Source organism: Phaseolus vulgaris, chromosome 3, assembly GCF_051622355.1.
Source record: "Phaseolus vulgaris cultivar YP4 chromosome 3, ASM5162235v1, whole genome shotgun sequence".
NCBI lineage: Eukaryota > Viridiplantae > Streptophyta > Magnoliopsida > Fabales > Fabaceae > Phaseolus > Phaseolus vulgaris.
In genome coordinates, this window is record NC_143500.1 from 49,212,566 (window position 1) to 49,231,962 (window position 19,397).

The 19,397-nt window shown below is 29.2% G+C and overlaps 1 protein-coding gene across 2 annotated transcripts; it reads left to right on the forward strand.

Moving 5' to 3' along the window:
- The first annotated feature begins 11,342 nt into the window (after positions 1-11,342).
- LOC137808287 (filament-like plant protein 7) lies at positions 11,343-18,736 on the forward strand. Of its 2 annotated transcripts, none has more exons than XM_068609318.2 (6): positions 11,343-11,753; positions 12,226-12,415; positions 13,807-13,951; positions 14,089-16,654; positions 16,761-16,818; positions 17,950-18,736. In XM_068609318.2, exons 2-6 carry the CDS (start codon positions 12,320-12,322, stop codon positions 18,439-18,441), a joined length of 3,357 nt encoding a protein of 1,118 aa, XP_068465419.2. In that variant the 5' UTR covers positions 11,343-11,753; positions 12,226-12,319; the 3' UTR covers positions 18,442-18,736. The 2 variants fall into 2 exon arrangements, with proteins under 2 accessions (XP_068465419.2, XP_068465420.2); XM_068609319.2 differs by having other exon boundaries at positions 11,345-11,753; positions 12,292-12,415.
- The last annotated feature ends 661 nt before the right edge of the window (positions 18,737-19,397 follow it).

The window sequence follows — 19,397 nt, forward strand, 5'->3', positions numbered from 1 at the left end:
CTGTAAAAAATGACGAAAATGACCATATATAAAATGAGGGTGTGAATAAAAAATATTTTTGAAACTTTTTTTTATTTGGGTTTCTGGAATATATTTTTAATTTTGATTTTTTTTTCTAAAATGTATTTCTATATTTTGTGTTTTGAATTTTTTTTAAATATTTTTATTACAGATTTACTCTTTAGAATAAGATTTTAATTTTTTAATTTCTGATTTTTAAATCCAAAATTAAGGTAATTTTCAAAAATTTGAAAGAGGATAAGATGAAAACTAAAATTGATATAATGCATGGAGAAGTTTTCTCATTATGATGATGTAAAACGTACATTTGAAGTCATAACTATCCTGCAGTATTATGTTGCACGGTAATTATGTAATTACTGGTATTCGTGGACAACAACAACTCTCATGCCACTATTTAAAGAACGAAAACGATATATGCAAAGAGCTGCAAAAAATCGTCTCTGAACAAAAGCTACATATGAAAAAGATGTTAAAATTCCTTTCCTAAGATAACAGTCTTAGACATCTACAAAATTCACGCAAATAAAGCATTCATCTCTCCCAATTTAAATAAAGTAAAGTCAGAATATTTTATTAGTTAAGTTAAAAAATTTATAAATGATTTTTTAAATTATTTTAACTTTATTTTATAAAAGTCATCATCGTTTTAAAATTACTATTTTTTATTTTCTTCAAGTTTCTGAGTGATTCCATATTTTTCAAGATTTAAATTTGTTGTCGAAATGGTAGTATACAAGAAATGATAATCAATTAAAATTTTGTTTATAGTACTTTTTTTTTGGAAGATTGTATGTCTAAGAATATGAATATGTGTTTGTATGTGAAGTTTAATGGACAAAATAAATTTATGTTAATTTATAATTGTAGTTATACTTTAAATTTGATAATTGGGATTTTTTTTAGCATATGGTTTAAATTTATGTCTAATAATATATATATATATATATATATATATATATATATATATATATATATACCAAATATTAGTTTTGAAGATGAAATGTTTAAAAATAGCTTGGAATTGATTATTAGAAAGTTTAAAAAAAATTAACAAGAAAGCAAGGAATTTATGCTCGTGTATGGAATTTGAATTCATAGTATTTTTTGAAGCTACAGTTCAAGCATTCTTATTGCAACATTTGATTTAGGGCTTAGAGTAATTGCTTCCATTGCCAAGTCACTAAATTCCCAGAACAATAAATACTTAAAAAGACATAAGACATATGGAGTTAGCAAAAGTATGTTAACGCGGAAGTTATAAAACAAAGAGTAGGTATAAAGCATATTAAAACATATTTCTTATTATTCACTAGGGTTCCAACTAAAGACATATTTAATGAGCATATAAATTGGATGAGTCTTACCTTTGTTGTTTATAATTATGAGCTTCTAAATCTAACTAATTGTATTTAGTTATGTGCATTATGGGTTTTTTTAATCAAAATGATGCAATTTACTTTAGTATTTATCATGAGAAAAAAAATATATTATAAGTTTGGGTAACTTATATCTTATTAGCATGATTTTGTTTCAAATAAGTTTTCCCGATGTAACATGACTTCATATTGAAAAAAAAAATAGTTAAAAAATCGTGTTATAATAGGATGATTTTGATGTAGAGTGTGACTAACTGAAGTCATCTTGTTAGGACATAAATTTGATTAAGGTTGATTATGACTTAATTAAAGTCGTATGAGTGTGGTACAACTTCACTGTAAAAAAAAATTGAACTCACACGTGAAGTAATGACTTCAATTATATTTTTTTTCACTTTCACAACTTATTCCATTGCTATTCATAAATAAATTGTACAATAACTTTAAGTTGAAAATATGGTTTGACATGAAAGAGTAATAGAATATAGAAGAGATAACACGAGTTGACATCAAATTTGAATTTTATTTAAGTCTATAATTTATCGAGTATTTTTTTTATCGTAACTTTTTAATCTACCAAAGCTATTATTTAACTAGTTTTCACATATAACAAAAAAATCATCACAGAGTTATGATAATGTTATAATTTAACCAGTTTGCATACGGAACAAAAATTCTACACAAAATTACTTACACAACATGTGAGTGAATGAATGCATGAAATGAAGAACAATGTATGAAGGTATACTTAGAGATCATCAGTACTGCAAACTCTTCTAACTTGAGCATCATGGGAGTCGATCAATTTGGCAAAGAGAGCAAAAAGAGGGTGGTGGGTGCCATTGTTGTTGAAGGAATTACTACTTACACTCCTCTACATAAAGTTGGGAGTGGTCACAAAAGAGGGAGACCCACCATATCCATTGTTATAGTTATTACTACTGTTGTTGTAATAGCAATAATTGGTGTTAAAGTTGTTGACTTGGGAGAGGGTGTCAAATTGAATGGGTTGAAGGAAGAGAGAAGAAGGTGAAGGAAGGGGTGATGTAGCACTAGAATGTTCAAATATGATGGAATGAAAGGAATTGGGTAATAAGAAAGGTTGAATATCTGATATCGAGATAAAGACATTTAATAGTATATAAGTGAGTGAAAATTTCACCTTATAAGGTTGGACTAGACTTAAAGTTAATTTTTTAATATGATATTAGAGTCATTTAAAATATATCATAACGAGAGTTTGTTGGACTTATCAGTCTACCCGTTGTCGGACCGCTATTATACTATCCATAAATATATAGTCTAACACATGAATTTGAAGGTCTTTGCATGAGAAAATGTATTGGAGATCCTAAATCAAATAAAGATAAAAACATTTTATAATATATAAGTGAGTGTAAATGTATTAAATAATTGTGAATTAAGCACAGTAACATTCAAAAATTCCACTAAATAAATTGTGTGGTTGTAACATGATTTCATTGCAAGAAAAAATAAATTAAGTTGAGAATCAAAGTTGTGTACTAACACAACTTCAATTAGCTACATTTTATCCCAAAATCATCTTACTATAACACAATTTTTTTATAAATTGTATTACACCATGACAAATTCTTTAAAACAAAATCATGTAACGAGACACAACTCATCTAGACTTATAATTTTTTTTTCCATTATTATTATTATTATAAATACAAAAGCAAACTACACCATTTCTGATGAAAAAACGCATTATGATTATACCATGGATATTCTAGAAACATTTATGGTAGGAAGAAATAAATCTACGCAGGTATAAGGATATCCTTTTAGTATAAGAAAGGAAAATGTTGTTTTGGGAATTAATTCATGAACATCCTAAGTCACGTTTATGTTTTATTATATGAATGCTTCTATATCATGTGGTTTTCTGAAATTTCAGACCACGTGAAGAATCTTACAAATTAAATATATTAGTTAAATTATCTTAACTTTCTTGTAACCTATTATTTAAAGTCAAATGCTAATAATAAAAAATCAACCTTATCCATTTGATAATGATACTTAATGGATATTAAAATGAATTTTTCCAACAAATGACACATTCGTGTGTATGTTCAAAGAACATTTATTCCACTTATTTATTTTGTAAAAAAAAAAACAATTTACTTGATAGAAAGAGTATGGATAATTTTCAATATTTATATTAATAAACAATTTTGTAAAAATTTATATAATCGTTTATAGATTTAATTATGACATAAAAATTGTAAATAAATAAAAATTATAATTAAAGATTAAAAAAAACAATTTTTCTTGCAACTTATAATTATAATTTTACCTTGTAAATGAAACAATTTTTTTCTAAGGTTCTGCGCCATTATTCCGTGGGAACATGGGCCCTAAGCTTCTGAAGCGTCTGAGTCCTTGCTGCAAAGAGCAGAACAGAAATATGGTGACAGTAATTAAGTTTTGCGTTAAATGATGCAACCACGTACACAGTCTTGGTATGACCGTTGTAGTAGAATCCAATGTAACCACAACATATTTATTTATAATTATTATGGGCTACTTTTAATTTTTTTTAATAAGTGTTTATAAAAATATAGATTAGAATAAATTATTTGTATCAATTAAAAGGATATTATTGTTTAAAAAAGGTTAAACGTATAAATTACATTTTCCTTTTATTTTTCTTATGAACCATTTTGCTCTCTTTTTTTTGGAATGAAGAATCTTAATTATTACAAAAGAGTGATAATGTATAAATAAATCTATATTTCATGCACTTTATCAATATTTATTCTTTACTTTCTCCTTTATTTTTAACATATTATATTGACATTTCTCTCTTTAAATATTGAATAGAGTTTTTTCTGTTATATACTGAAGAGAATTTGATATTCACCAACTTTTTTCCTATAAAAAAAATAAAAAAAAAAAATATATCATATGAAAATGGAGATAAAGTTGTTAACAAATTGAAGGTCATGCCTAACTTTACAAACAAAGAGACGTTTGATTAAAAGAAGTTTTTATGTTTGAAAATTATGATTTCTATAAATTAGGATTGTCGGAAATAATTAAAATACACTTTATTGATAGTAAATATTTGTGAAAATATTCATTAAGTTTCAGAAAATAAAAAATACAGTACTGTCTTTATTAAAAATTATTTATCATATTGAATTTAATAAGAATAATATAGCATTTTATTTTAATAAAAAAATTTCAACTAGATAAAACTATATTTTTATTACGTAAACGTTTTGTATTTCATTGACATTGATTTATTTTTACCAATGAGAAATATTTTATCATCCACTCTTTTTTTAATATAAGACATAATTTTAAAAAACGGGATAACTATTTTTATAAATATTTTGTAGTTTTATCAAAAAATAAATTTGCTTTCCTTATTTCTTTTTATTAAATACTATAAACATGTATTGTTTATTATTAATAAATAATCAAAAGAAAAATTCATTAATAATAAAAGAAAATTTAGTGTATTGATAATATTATTTAAAATTTTAATAAATTAACTGAGTTAATATATTTAATTATATTAAAGCTATTTGTATTAAGCATTAGAATAATATTAATGAATTAAATTTAAGTTCTAACATTAAATATGCCACCTGCCAATATTAATAATATCGCAACCCGCGCGGGCTAGCAGCGGGGCGGGGCAGGTTGACCCACTAACTCGCAAGAAAAAAAATTGGCACTTAGCAACAACAAGGCAACGCAATTAGGTTTTCACAAAATTTCAAAGAAAGAAACACAACACAATCGCGTCAATAATGTTTATGTTTAATGTTTTTTAATTAATGTTTATGTTTAATGTTTTTGAATTAGGTATTTTTAATGTTTTGGAAGTGGAAGAATAGTGATATTTGATATTTATCTTAATGTTTAATGTTTTGATGTTTGACTATGTTTGAAAAGGAAGAAAAAGAATTTAGGTTTGATAGTAATAAATATATAGGTTTAATTTGTCAATTTTTTAAGAACAAAATGTAAAACAAAAAATATTTAATTTAAAAAAAAGAAGAAAAAAGAACGTGGGCTGGCCCGCAAACCCGCGGGCCAAGCGCGGGGCGGGCTGGCCCGCTTTGCCACCCTTACCATTAACGCTCAAATCAAGGTCAGTAAAACTAAACTACCATTAAGAATTAGGTAATACGTCCATAAGTACGACCCACTTAACTAATTCGGTCCAATAAGGTAAACTCATTAAAATAATATGAATAACGCATATTAAAAAAATAAGGTACGTCATTAATGACTGTATTTTGACAACTGAGTGTCAAACGCCATTTGCTGACTTGAACGTCGGATTGCCTTCTGTAGGTACCCTCATTTGGCATTTCCCTAAGTGATCGAGCGACTGAGACTTGAAATAGTAGTACGAAGGTAAGAGGAGTAAGTTGAAGTGTAAGCTGACCGACCAACAGTTCTCTAGGTTCTATCTTTATAGCAGAAACAAAATAATTATAAAAAATAGAAATAATTAACTATATAAATTTAAAATAAGTTATAAAACTAAAGAATACTAATAATTTTTTTTTTGTTAATAATAAATTTAAGAAGACTCATTGTTAATAGTAGATTTAAAAAAACTCATGCAAGCGTGTCCTTCTATAATATGTTATATATAAAAATTAATTTGTACAATATATTTCAAATAATCTTTCTCTTTTAAATAATAGGAAAAAAAAATAACTAAAGCTTTCGAGGTTATACTTGAGGACAGTGATATTGAAAACACCTCCGTGTTGCTGTTGGAGCGTCTTTTGTTGTTGCTGACGGAGCATCTGTTGGAGCCTTGAGTGTGTTGGGCCATTAGTAAACGCTTACTGCACCTTCGCTTTCTATTTGTATGGCCTTTCTTCCTTCTTTTGTATCTCTATGCAAATAATAAATCTCATCATTTTTTTTTTGTTTTTTCTTCGCTTTGTCTTTATTTTCATATGTTTTCTTTTTGTCGTTTTGTTTCCAAGTGTGAGAAGAGAGGGGTATTTTTGTGTGTGTTTGTTTCATGATTTTGAGAGTGAAAGAGTATATATGTGAGGGGAGAAAATGAGTCCTACCTACGGGTCTTGAATTTAATTTTGGGAAAAATCAAATCCCATACGATTTTTTTTATCAGAGTAATCTATTTTGATAAATAAAAGCATTATTTTTAGGATATTATAAATACAATTAACAATAAATTTTCTAGAAAAAATATGTTTTTTATTATTGTATTTTTTTTGTCAAAAATAATTTTAAGCCTATTCTTTCAATTTAACGAAGACTTTATTTTCTTTCACTAGTTTTATTGAAGGAAGAAGCATAGAACTGAAAAAAAATCATATATTTAAAAAATTAGAAGACTGATTTCATCAGTTTAAAAATACGTAGCCTGAAATTAAGTTTTGATAGAAAATGTAAAGATCATAAACACAACTTTTTCTATTATTTATCATGAAACTACTACCAATATATTCTCTCACTTTCATTTTTAGACATTATTTGTAATAAAAAAATATTTTATTTGTTAATTTCTTAATCAATACCAGCAACATGTTTGGTCAATGGTACTTGATGATATGTTAAAGTATGTGAGTTTTGTAAACAAGTTATTAGAGTGGAAACAACCTGGACTCACACCTTTCTGTTGACTACTGGGGTCCACAAGTCCACATTATCAATCAATTATTATCAAAATCGCCATTAATGTTAAAGCTAAGAATAATAAAGTTTTGACAGAAGAATGGTATGAGTAAAGCCAAAGGCTTTGGTCATATGAAGCAATGCATTCTATCCATAATTAGTTGATTATGCCCCACTAATAACCACTCCTTTGGCTTTGGTTCTTGTTCATAATCATTTTTTTTTTCATTTCACATTCTCACAATAATATCAACACCAATATTTGGATTCTATATTTTCTCTTATTTTTTGTACTACTATACTTTTAAATTAAATCCATTTTACTCATTTTAATATATTGAAATAATTTAACATATTTAAAATATCAAAATCAATATAATTTGGTAATAAAAAACAGTAAAAATAAATAAAATTCCAATTACTACCTTATAAGTATTGCATATTTTATTTGATAAAAGTTTTAAGATAATAGCTAACAAAATGAAAGTATTTTTTTATAGAAAAATGTTTAGACTTCAAATAAAGTTATCTATTAATAGTGATGTCAACCACACTTCTTTATTTAGCAACGTAACTGAGATAGTGTTAAGCGTGTGATGGTTCAGGAGAAGAGACAAGGACCTGCTATCTTCCGGTCCGTTGGATGAAAGCAAGATCAGATCACCTAATACAGTGGAAGTTTATTTTATCTGTTTAATTAACAGTGATACTGACAATGTTCTACACGAAGGATCAATTAAGAATTTTTGGTAGTGTAGTTTTTAAGATCATTGTAGCAAAGATTAAATTTGTTATATTTAAATTTTTATTGACTAATAAAAATATTGTGTTATATTGTTAATACTATTTATGTTTTTATTTTAATTTTTTTGGTTAAAATAATTATTTATATTTATATTTTACTAATTATTCTTCACATAATTTGATTCTGCATATATAAATAAGAAAATCTGATACTGAACCCAAGAAAATGTCATGAACTGAATACAACCAATGAACCACGAACCTTGCACACGTAGAAGCCTGCAGAGCTCGAGATTCTCATGAACAGTATCAGTCAGGCATCTTCAAGTTTCTTTTACTATAATTATTACATGTCATATTTTATTTCTCATTTACCAGATCTCTTTGATTTATTATTTTTTTCCTTCCACATATATAGTTTTTATATATTTCTATAGTTGTCTATTTTTTTTTTTCAAATAAATACACGGAATACAATACTTTTCATAAAATTCAAAATTCTTATTTTATTATGTAGACTTTAAATGGAGATAACTAAACATGGGTCAGGTAATGTTATACGTCTCTTTTTTCCTCTCCTTTTTTCTTCCTTTATTTTTTTAAAGTTTTTTTTTTATAGTTAATTTTTTCATAGGAGTTAGGTATTTGTTAGAGATTTTATATAAATTAGAAATAAAAATATTTTAAAGTGTATAAGTGAATCCTGTAGGTGAATTTTATAAAATTAATAAGTAATATTCTCTTAACTATTTATTAAATGTACACATATTTTTACTATATAACTGTTATTTCAAACTCAATTATTTCCAATAAAAGATACTACCTAATAAAAAAAGTTACCTACAATAAAAATATTATTATTTTTATAATTATTATTTTATACATTTAATAATATTTTGTATTTTGATAATTATTATAATAATATATATATATATATATATATATAATTTTTTATTTTTCGTTATCATAAGAAAAAAAAGTAAATACGCGGTCCATGTTTCTACTAGTAATAGTAATATAAATAATAAAAGTAAAAATATTAAAATAATTTAAATTAGTTTAATATTTTAAAATACATTTAAATTAGTTTAATATTTTAAAATACATTTAAATTACAGAAATAAATAATAAAAACATTAAAATAATAAATAAAATAAATTAATTTAACATTTTATTGATATTTATGTTTTATATTGTAATCAGATAAATAATAAAATTTAGAAATAAATAAATTATTTACATTTTTAACTTAATTTATCTTAATATATTTTATTTTGAAATATAACTTTTCATTTATTAATTTTTTATTTTAATTTAAAAATTTAATTTAACTCTAATTAATATTTTTTTTATATAAAATTTATTTTACAAATTATTTTTTCTCTTTCTCTCAATTCAAATAATTAAATTATATATTCTCTTTTCTTTTATCTCTTTATTTTTTTCACACTCTCCCTCCACTTCAAACAAAACATTATGATATATACAATCTACACAGATTAAATTGGGTTACATGCATCTCTAGTGATATTTTTTTAAATTATTATTATATTATTGTTCTTTTTTTTGGTCTTAAAAACATTTGACATTAAAATTCAATATTTGTTTTTCTATGTGAAAATTTGAAAACAATTTGTTTGTTTTATATTTCTGAAAGAGAATAGACATACATTTTCATGCTTGCCCCTTTTCTTATTTGGGATTAACCTTTCAGATTGTAAAATGTGTGTTTCATATATTAAAACCATGTGAAAATATAACATAAAAATGTAATTTCATATTATATATGGTAAAATAAATGCCAAAATGTGAAACTGAATATCATTAACAAATCAAGTATTAAATAAATCAATATAAGTCTTAAATAAACAAAAATATATTTTAAGTTTTAAATAAGTACCAGTAAATGTCAAAAGTGACAATTAAACTAACATGATAAATGAATCAAAATAATATCAGTGGTTTAAAATTTATTTACCATGTTTGTTTTTCAGTTGAAGTGACAATTAAACTAACATGATAAAACATCATTTATTAATATTATATAAAGAGACATATGAAATTGGTTGATGAAAATGAAAAAAACAATTAATCATAATTTTATTTATTTTTAAAGTAATAATTAAAATACCAAACTTGGCAAACTAAATCAATATAATCCATTTTTTGTCAAGTGTTTTGATTTATACTTAGAAAAAAGTATACAGATAAACTGAAACATTTATAATTGATTTGTATTTTTTCCTTTTAAACCAAAATAGATATACTTATTTATTTATTTATTATTATTATGATGATGGTTGTTAGTCTATTACGACTTAGGTTATTATTATTACTATTGTTAATTGTTACTATCATTATACTTAAATATACCTTTAGTTGTTATATTTAGATTATGTTTGATTTTGGTAGCATTCATTCTAAAAATGTTTAGGAAGAAAAGTTTGGATAGAAAGATTAAAATATACTTTTAAAAACTAGGAACTAAAAAATTAATTTTAATTAGGACCAAAGCATATTTATCACAGAAATAAAACTATATTTACATCTCAATTTTAAATTAAAATCTATATTATGATTATTTTTTAATAGTCAAACTTTCATGCAGTGATAGATAGTAATATCATGTTTAAGTCGATTTTAATTATAAACAAAAATAAAAATTTATAATAAATTAAATTTATTTAATTTATAAACTGTTGTATTTAAGATGAGGTCGGTTAAAACGTTTTAACCAGTTTTTTTTTTTAAAATTTTTGTGAATTAATGTTTCCACCTATCAATAATACTTCAACATTCAAATAAATAATTAAATTAAATTTTGTGTATATAATTTATAAATTTTCATGAATTTAATATTTGACACTGATTTTTTTAAATTTTAATGTCGTACATAATAGTATCATATTATAAAATATGAATATTATGTATATAAATCAGATATTAATGTAATAAAAATATTTATATAATATAATAAAAACATTATATGACAACGTATTAATAAAATTAGGATATTATATACATGATCAAATATATTATGTAATAATATATTTAAAAAAATCGAGATATCATACTCTAAAATCAAATTACATAAAAATTAAATTTATTAATTTGTACGTTAATAATTGATTTTCATAACATATTTATCTAAATTAACATTATTATTAATAATAATTAAGAAGAAAATTCGTTAATAATATTTTTAGAAATCTAGGTTAATTTTACTTAGTTATAAACCGTATTGTGATTTGGGTTCAGATGAAACCCATCTGAATTGGACAAGATCGATATATCTGAATTTGGACCGTACATAAACTAATTTATGGATTTTAAAAAATAATTTTTAAGTCGTTTAGGAGTTAATTTGAATTTGTAAAGAATAAATATTTTGACAATTTTTTTTATAAAGAAAAGATATTATTTAACCAAATTAACCGTATAAGTAGTAGTTGAATACTGGGTGGGGATATGATGTTGCAAGAACACGTGTATCTGAAACTTCTCGTCTTTTGTTACTAATTTTGCCCACATATAAAAGTATCCCAGTCCTCGACTCCCGTGTTGGCAGATCCAATAAAAGCACCAAGCCGACACTTTTCTCTCTCTTCTTCTCTCTTATTTTTCTGTCATTTTCTCTTCACTCCCCTTTCTTGTCACTTCTTCCCCTTTTTCCTCCTTCACCAAACACCCTCTCTCACTCTACAAAGAAAGCTGAGCTGGTTGTGGGTGTTATGGTCGCTTCACACTCTCACTCCTCCACTCTCCACTGCTCAAAGATCACACATCATCTGCACCTTTCTAACTCTTCATGTCTCTAACTTCAACCTTCAAACACTGCTCCTCACCTAACTCATTCTTCTTTCCTCGCCTCTCACTCAACTCCTCCACACCATACTGCAGTTCAGTTAATGCCCTGTTAACTTTTTGGATCATCCATTCCATGCACAACCTCAAACTTTGTTCATAGAGGTGAGAAACCTCCCAACACACCTTTTTTTAGACATGACAATATAAATATATGTATATGTATTACACACACAGACACATATATAGCACAAAACCTCTGCTTTTCTTCTTATTTTCTAAAACTTTTGGTTTACAATAAAATAGTTTTTAGTTTGTTCTCTTAGTGGAAAAGGGGGAAACAATATTTTTCTCGTGATTTTCAGCTACTTGCGAATTATTTGTGGGCAGATATGGTTTAGGACTTATGTTTGGTTATGTTTGTATGAACAGAAAACTGTGATGGATTTATGTTTCATGGAATGTACTAATTTGTATATTATGATTGTAAGTTTCTGGCTGAACACTAGCGAGTACATAACGAGGTTACTAATAATATTTCCCTTGTGATTAAGTTTTATGCTCTGCAGTCATGTTGTGACCATATACTCTCACAAAGTTTAATTTAATTTCTTTGGTGAATATTCTTGATATACAGTGTCTTGATGGAGATCATGCAGCTATTCATATAATAGTAATCAAACAAAACCTTGACTTCGTGTAGGCTTCTCCCTGTTAAAGCTTGTAGTATTATGGATCAAAAAACGTGGCTTTGGAGGAAAAAATCCTCAGAAAAGACCATTATAGCAGCTGACAACACGGATCTCACTTCAAAAGAAAATGAGGAGGTGATTTAGCTGTTTTGAGCATTAATGATTCGATTCTGGTCAATATCATGATTAATGGCTTCTTGCAAGTTGCAACCTTGTCTTTTCGTCATTTGTCTTACTCCTATTTAGAGTATTAAATCAGTACTTCATGAATTAACCTTGTATTCTTATTAATAGGAATGATAATCTAGATTTTTTGTCCTGTGCATTTTGTTCTGAATTATTATGATTATAAAGTTATTTCTCCAACGCAAAGCCCACCACATAACTGCAGCGACTAAAGGCAACTCACTAAAGGAGAGGATTTGGATAATCCATGAATTGACTTTATTAGTTGTAACTTGTAAGGATGCTTATCGAATCTATTCCTGATCTAAGCCAAAGCTCTTTTGTATGAGGGCAGTCACGCAGCGATTGAAGAATGTCTTTAAAAGGGCAGAACAATCAGGGACAGCCGCAGAGATAGCTAAGTTACACTGAAACCTTTAGCATTAGTAGGGAGGGCCAAATAAAGGATCTGCCAGAAGAAGAAACGAAATTTTGAAATATGCCATAACCTGTGCCAAATTGGATTTGGATAATTTTGTATTTTTGGCATAAGCACAAAATAGGCAGATGCTGATGAATATATATCAGAAGCATGTCCATCCGTACTTTGAGGATTAGTTGTAATTGTAATGTCGGCAATAATTTGGATAGTAGAGTTAGGAAGTCCACTGAAGTCCCAATTTCCTTCCTTCCAAATATCAGCAATATGACCAAAATGGTCTTGGTTAGCTAATTGGCCCATCCTTGTCCAATCATCAAAGAACAAAGCTGGTGCCCCAGACCCTAGTTTAGAAATAAATCCCTGACATGGATATCAAAAAGCCTTGAGAATACTCCTCCAGAAATAAGAGCCATTCCTTCGTAGAAAAAATAAAAGCTTAGTCTATTGGAGATCTCACACCGACTAGAGATATGATAGAATAATAATAATATATTGGTAGATGCAAACTTCACCTTACTAAGTGGATTTTATAGGGTTGAATTAAACTTAAATTCCATTTTCTTAAGATGGTAGTAGAACATATTAGAGTCTATCCCTCTGTGAGATTTGTTGGGTATATCGTGCAAGTACTCTCTATTTTAAGGTGTTAGAGATCTCATCTAAATTAGAGATAAGACCATCACTTTGATCCAAGGCTTATCCTCCAAGTAATAAGTTGCAAAATGGGTTTTCTTAGAAGATAAATATTGACCAACCGGGATTCCCTCATTCCTAAGTGATCATGCATTTTTGGCTCAAAGATCTCCTTCCCAACCTCTATGTACACGGTCTTTAGACCAAAGGAAATTTCTGCAAAGTTTTTGCTTTATTTATTGAAATAAATGATAGTTTGTCTTATTTAACCTTTTTTCTATTTCAGGTACAGGCACTTGTAGCTGATAAAGAGGAATTAGTGAAGGACTTGAAAAGATTAAATAACAAGCTTGATTCAGCACTTTCTGACTGTAATGCAAAAAATGAGCTGGCGAACAAACAAACAAAAGTTGCACAAGAAGCAATGGCAGGTAGCATTTTTAATATCTGTGTGTATTCATTTTCATTACATTGAAATGTCGGACATGAAAAGCAGATAAATAGCGGCTTATTTAAAGTGTTTTTTGGTGTAATTTTATGAATCTCTGGTAAATTCTTGCTTTTGAAGGTTTGAAGAAGGCAGAAGCTGAAGTGTTGTCTATGAAGCAAGATCTGGATGAAGCTTTGCAGCAGCGAATAATTTATGAAGAGAGGGTAGCTCATTTGGATGGAGCTCTCAAGGAATGTATGCAGCAGTTACGATTTGTTCGAGAAGAACAAGAGCAAAGGATTCATGATGCTGTGATGAAGGCTTCAAAAGAATTTGAAAAAGAGCGCAAAGTTTTGGAGGAGCAGTTATCCGAGACAAGTAAAAGGATTGCAAAAGCTGAGATTGATAATTCTCATCTTAATAAATCCATATTTGCAAGAGAAAATCTGATTCAAGATCTGAAAAGACAGTTGACTCAAGCTGAGGCAGATCATAGTGCACTCATGAGTAGATTAGAGTGCACTGAGAAAGATAATACCTCTCTGACATATGAGGTTCGTGTGCTTGAGAAGGAACTTGAGATCCGAAATGAGGAGAGGGAATTTAGTCGCCGGTCAGCTGATGCTTCTCACAAGCATCAGTTAGAGAGTATAAAAAAAATTGCCAAGTTAGAATCAGAATGTCAGAAGCTGCGTCTTCTGGTTCGGAAGCGGTTACCAGGTCCTGCTGCCCTGGCAAAAATGAAAAGTGAAGTTGAAATGTTAGGACGGGATTCATTTGAAATAAGGAGGAGCAAATTGAGTTCAACCAGTTTAGTGGTTGAATCTTCAGTTGACACTTTTCCTGAGACTCCCATAAAAAGAATCAATACTTTGACCGAGCTGTTATGTGCTGTGGAAGAAGAAAACAAGGTTTTAAAAGAATCCCTCAGTAGGAAAATGAATGAGCTTCAATTCTCAAGAGTAATGCTTTCTCGCACAGCCTCCAAACTTTTGCATCTTGAGTCGCAGACTGAAGAACCATCTAAAGGCCATGTAACTGTGGAACAACATAGAAGTAACCTTGCATCACAGGAGTTCTGTTTGGGTTCATTGTCTGATGCTGGCAGTGATGACAAGGCTAGCTGTGCGGAGTCCTGGGCTTCTGCATTGATTTCAGAATTAGATCACTTTAGAAGTGGAAAGCAAAAGGAACCATTGTCTTGCAAAAGTGTTGGAGCTTCAGACATAAATCTTATGGATGACTTTGTTGAAATGGAAAAATTAGCAGTGGTCTCTGTTGAAAAAGCCATTCAAATTCCATCTGCTTCCTTGAATGCTGTTAATGATATCAAGTGCTTCTCAGAGACGGGGACAAAGGAGAGCACTCCTGAAGGTAAGGAGATCATTCCAGTGCCTGATCACATGTTGTCCAGGACAAGCCAGACCACCCCGGAAGTAGTAGGTATGGAAATCATTCCAGTGTCTGATCACATTTCAGACCTCTCAAAGTCAAATAAGAACACTTGTTCCATTGACATATTTGCGGGCATTGTTCCTGGTTGGCTTCAGGATGTAGTAAAAATGGTCCTGGAACAAAACCATGTTACTCACAAAGGCCCTGATGATATACTTCATGATATTAGAGTAGCTTTGAGGCATGTGAACAATTCTGATCTGTGTGACTTTGATTCCAGCAGAGGCTCGGTTCATATTGACACACAAAATCCTCCCCAATGTATTCATTGCATCTCATGTTCAGATAGTTCTTTGGTGGTTAATCCATCCGGTGGTGAAAATAATGCTGACATCTTGTCAATAAAGAGAATCGAATCACAATCTCAGGAAGATCTGAGTAAATCAATTGGAAAGATAATTGAAATTGTTGAAAGAATCAGCCTGCCAGCTGTGGATTATGATAGTTCAGATCCCTTGCACAAAGGAGACAGGGATATTCTTTCCTACAAGAATCTAGGAATGCCAACAGGCTACATGGTTCGTGTTTTCCAGTGGAAAACATATGAACTCAGTAAAGTTATAGAGCAATTTCTACATGTGTGTTATGATTTACTGAGTGGCAAGACTGATTATGGAAATTTTGTGAAAGAACTAACAACAGCACTTGATTGGATTATGAACCACTGCTTTTCACTTCAGGATGTTTCTAGTATGAGGGATGCTATCAAGAAACAATTTGATTGGGATGAGACACGGAGTGAAGGTGAAATAGAGAATGAGCTGACAAGTCATTTGGCAGAGAAAGATAAGTTGCATCTTCCCAGAGAAAACTTGTCATCTTTGCCTCAAGTAACTACTACATATGGTCATGATCTTCAGAATGGAGAGATATATTATAATGGGAAAGAACTTGCAAATATTAAAGATAAATTAATCAGTGTTGAATCTCAAAAGGAAGTCTTGGAAAGGAAGCTTCAATCAGCTACTGATAGGATTGAATCCTTAATGAATCAAATCCAGGAATCAGAGAAAACTATTGACAGCTTGAGATTGGAGATACTATCCTTTAAAGAATCCAACGGAAATCTTGAGAATGAAATAAGAAATCAGAAACTGATAACTTCAAATTTCGATGCACAGCATACAGAAGCAGAATTAAAAGCGTCTCATAACAAGATTTTGGCTTTAGAATTGGAACTGGAGAATAAGAACAGCAGTTGTGAAGAATTAGAGGCCAAATGTCTTGAATTGCAGCTCCAGCTTGAAAGGTATGAATCGCCCTCATATATTTTTTCTGTTCAATATACTTTTTGAACGTAGGGTTTTTAATTTATAATTGTGGATTATTGTCACATGTCAAATTAATGTTCTCAGCATGTCAAAGGAGTGCTCAAAACATGATATTATTGACAAAGATAAGCCACTGCGTAATGTAAGTTCATCTCATTCCAGTCCTTTTCTTGTTGATTCGCAGTCAGATTACTTGTTCCTGTGTAATTTTTAAGAATATTTAATCAAGAGGAACCATGGTTCCTCTAAGAACAAAGTTAGCCCATTTAGTATTTGGAGTAACAAGACTTTAACTTACCTTTTAAATTACATCTGGAAATACCAATTTGGAGCACGTTAGATTTTCCCATCTATGATTTCATGTTCTATTATCAACTGGGTCTTCATACTTCCTGTATCCTTAGTATACTTCTAGATATGTGACTAGTGATACAATACAACACCTTGCCATGTTTCTTTTCAAAACATAATTATGGTTGAGTGATATGGTATGAAAATAGTAAACACCAGCTCTGTTCTACTATAATTTGTATGCCCCTCTAGACTTCATTCTAGAGTTAATAATCATATATTTTTTCTGTAGATTAGGCAGATTAAGTGTCTGGCTCCATATTTAAAGAAAGTAGTTTGTCTTCGCACTGTATGCTCGTTTTAGACCAAGTAATGTAGACCCAGGCAAATCACTCCCTCAATATTTTTTCTAGTTAAGTGAAGCAGTGATTCTGATTTTAAATAACTAGGTCAGTTTCTTTATGAAAACATCAAAGCATAGTTCGTTATCATTACAAGTGGGCCAAAGAAATGAAAATGAATCTCTAATGACGGTGTTTACAAAGTATCAACCGGAATGATAAAAATTGGAATAAAAAAGAATTATCTACCATGGAATATGACTAAGTAGCAATAAGTATTAATTTAACTACTCTTTAGTCCTAATTTACGTAAACTTCTCCATAGATAGGTGAAGAAACAGGGAGGTAAAATGAAATAAATTCTTCTCCTTAGTTTAAAAACTTAAAATCAATTTCTTCATCTTTTGAAGAAGATAGAACAAGAAAGCTAACAGAAAAATGATGGTGCACAAGTGCAACTTTATTTATGAGATAAACTTAATTCATTTACATCCTTTTGCTTCTCCTTCTAGTGTTTGTTGAAAACTTTACCTATCCAAGGTGGGTCTTATTCTTTGTATTATGAATTGATAACCTGTGCAAATTCAATTCTGTTGTGCTTGTGTTGGTATTGAGTTGAGGAGTGCGGATTAATCTTACAGGATTTGGAGATAACAGCGGCTTCAGAAAAGTTGGCAGAGTGTCAAGAAACTATCCTTAATCTTGGAAAGCAGTTGAAAGCAATGGCTGCACCAAAGGATGCATCTCTTTTTGACAGTGTTGTTGTTACCACCCAATTTAATACAATGACCAATAATGCAGCCCCCACCATGACCACCGCAGCTAATGCAGATCCAAGTCCTACTCATCCAAAGGTCATAAAAGTGAAAAATCGATCTCTACTTGATCAGATGCTAGCTGATGATACAGCCCAAGTTCCCAAAGCAAGTGATGGCAACTCCAACCTCATCGTTCCTGGCGTTATAGAGCCCCTAGAAAAGATTTTAGTTTTGAACGGTGTTAAGGGTCATGAAGACAGAAGGAGTGATAATTCTTTGGCCATTGTACCTGCTAAGAAATCAGGAAGTGGAAGTTTGTGGAGAAAGTTATTGAGGAGAAAGAAGAGAAGTGCCAGCATGAAAGCATCCTTCTAGTTGGACACATGAAATGTTCATACATAAAAGACTGTAGTGTTGTTCAATACAGTACTCTGCCATAAGAAGGAAATTATACTTCCTTTCGATATTTTATTAAAGGGAGTTGATTGGTGTTTGTGTGTTTTGCTTTTGAATACACGCATGAAAACTAACAACCTGAAGTTGTTCTTGCTGTGAGGCACCCACCTTACACGTTGCTACGGTGTTGTGAGAATTCCCTTTAAATGACAGTTACAAGTTTTGTCACATTGTACTCAATCATGTCCTTAGTGTAAATTGATTATCAGTGAAACATGTTCGTCTGTAGTTTTTTTTTTTTTTTCATTCTTGAACTACATCGATTCAACATTCAAAAGAATTTGCACTCGTATAAAATATTAATAAAAATTATCATTATAAAAGATGTTAGAATGCAGAATATAAAGTCAAAGTTGACAATGTTGAAGTTTAATTCTTTGGAAGAAACAATAATTGATTAGATTTTACTTACTTTTGGGTAAATTAGAGAAAGACTTGGAACCAAAAAAAAGACGCACCGCCTGCTTGTGTTTTTCTAACTTGAGGAATTCGTATTGGAATTGGTTTTCTATTATCTGCAATGAGCATTCTGCCATTAAGGGATTAACCGGTCGACAAATGCATACGCCTGTTCTAGTTGAAAACGTTCCTTTTGGAGGCTTTAGAAATTGTTTTAGTTGGAAGAAGTCAATAATTTATAGTTAGAATCTGTCCGGTGGCTATTAAGAAAAAGGAAAATTTATTACCTGGTGTTAATTGTTTACCGAAGATTGATTTAGGAAAAAATGTTTAAAGATCCCTAGACTCTATATAGTAAACCGTCTAACAGTTAAATAGCGTATGATGATATAAGATCGTCTTCATCATATCGTCTGTCTTTTCTTTTTAGTGTTTGTCTTTATAGCACCAGAGAGAATAAGATAATCTACCCTATA

What these genes read in the sequence shown, in the direction of transcription:
- LOC137808287 (XM_068609318.2), top strand. Translation starts at nt 12,320, where the DNA reads ATGGATCAAAAAACGTGGCTTTGGAGGAAAAAATCCTCAGAAAAGACC. An exon ending in CTTCAAAAGAAAATGAGGAG is followed by an intron (nt 12,416 to 13,806) that starts GTGATTTAGCTG and finishes TTTCTATTTCAG; the next exon opens with GTACAGGCACTTGTAGCTGA. An exon ending in TGCACAAGAAGCAATGGCAG is followed by an intron (nt 13,952 to 14,088) that starts GTAGCATTTTTA and finishes TTGCTTTTGAAG; the next exon opens with GTTTGAAGAAGGCAGAAGCT.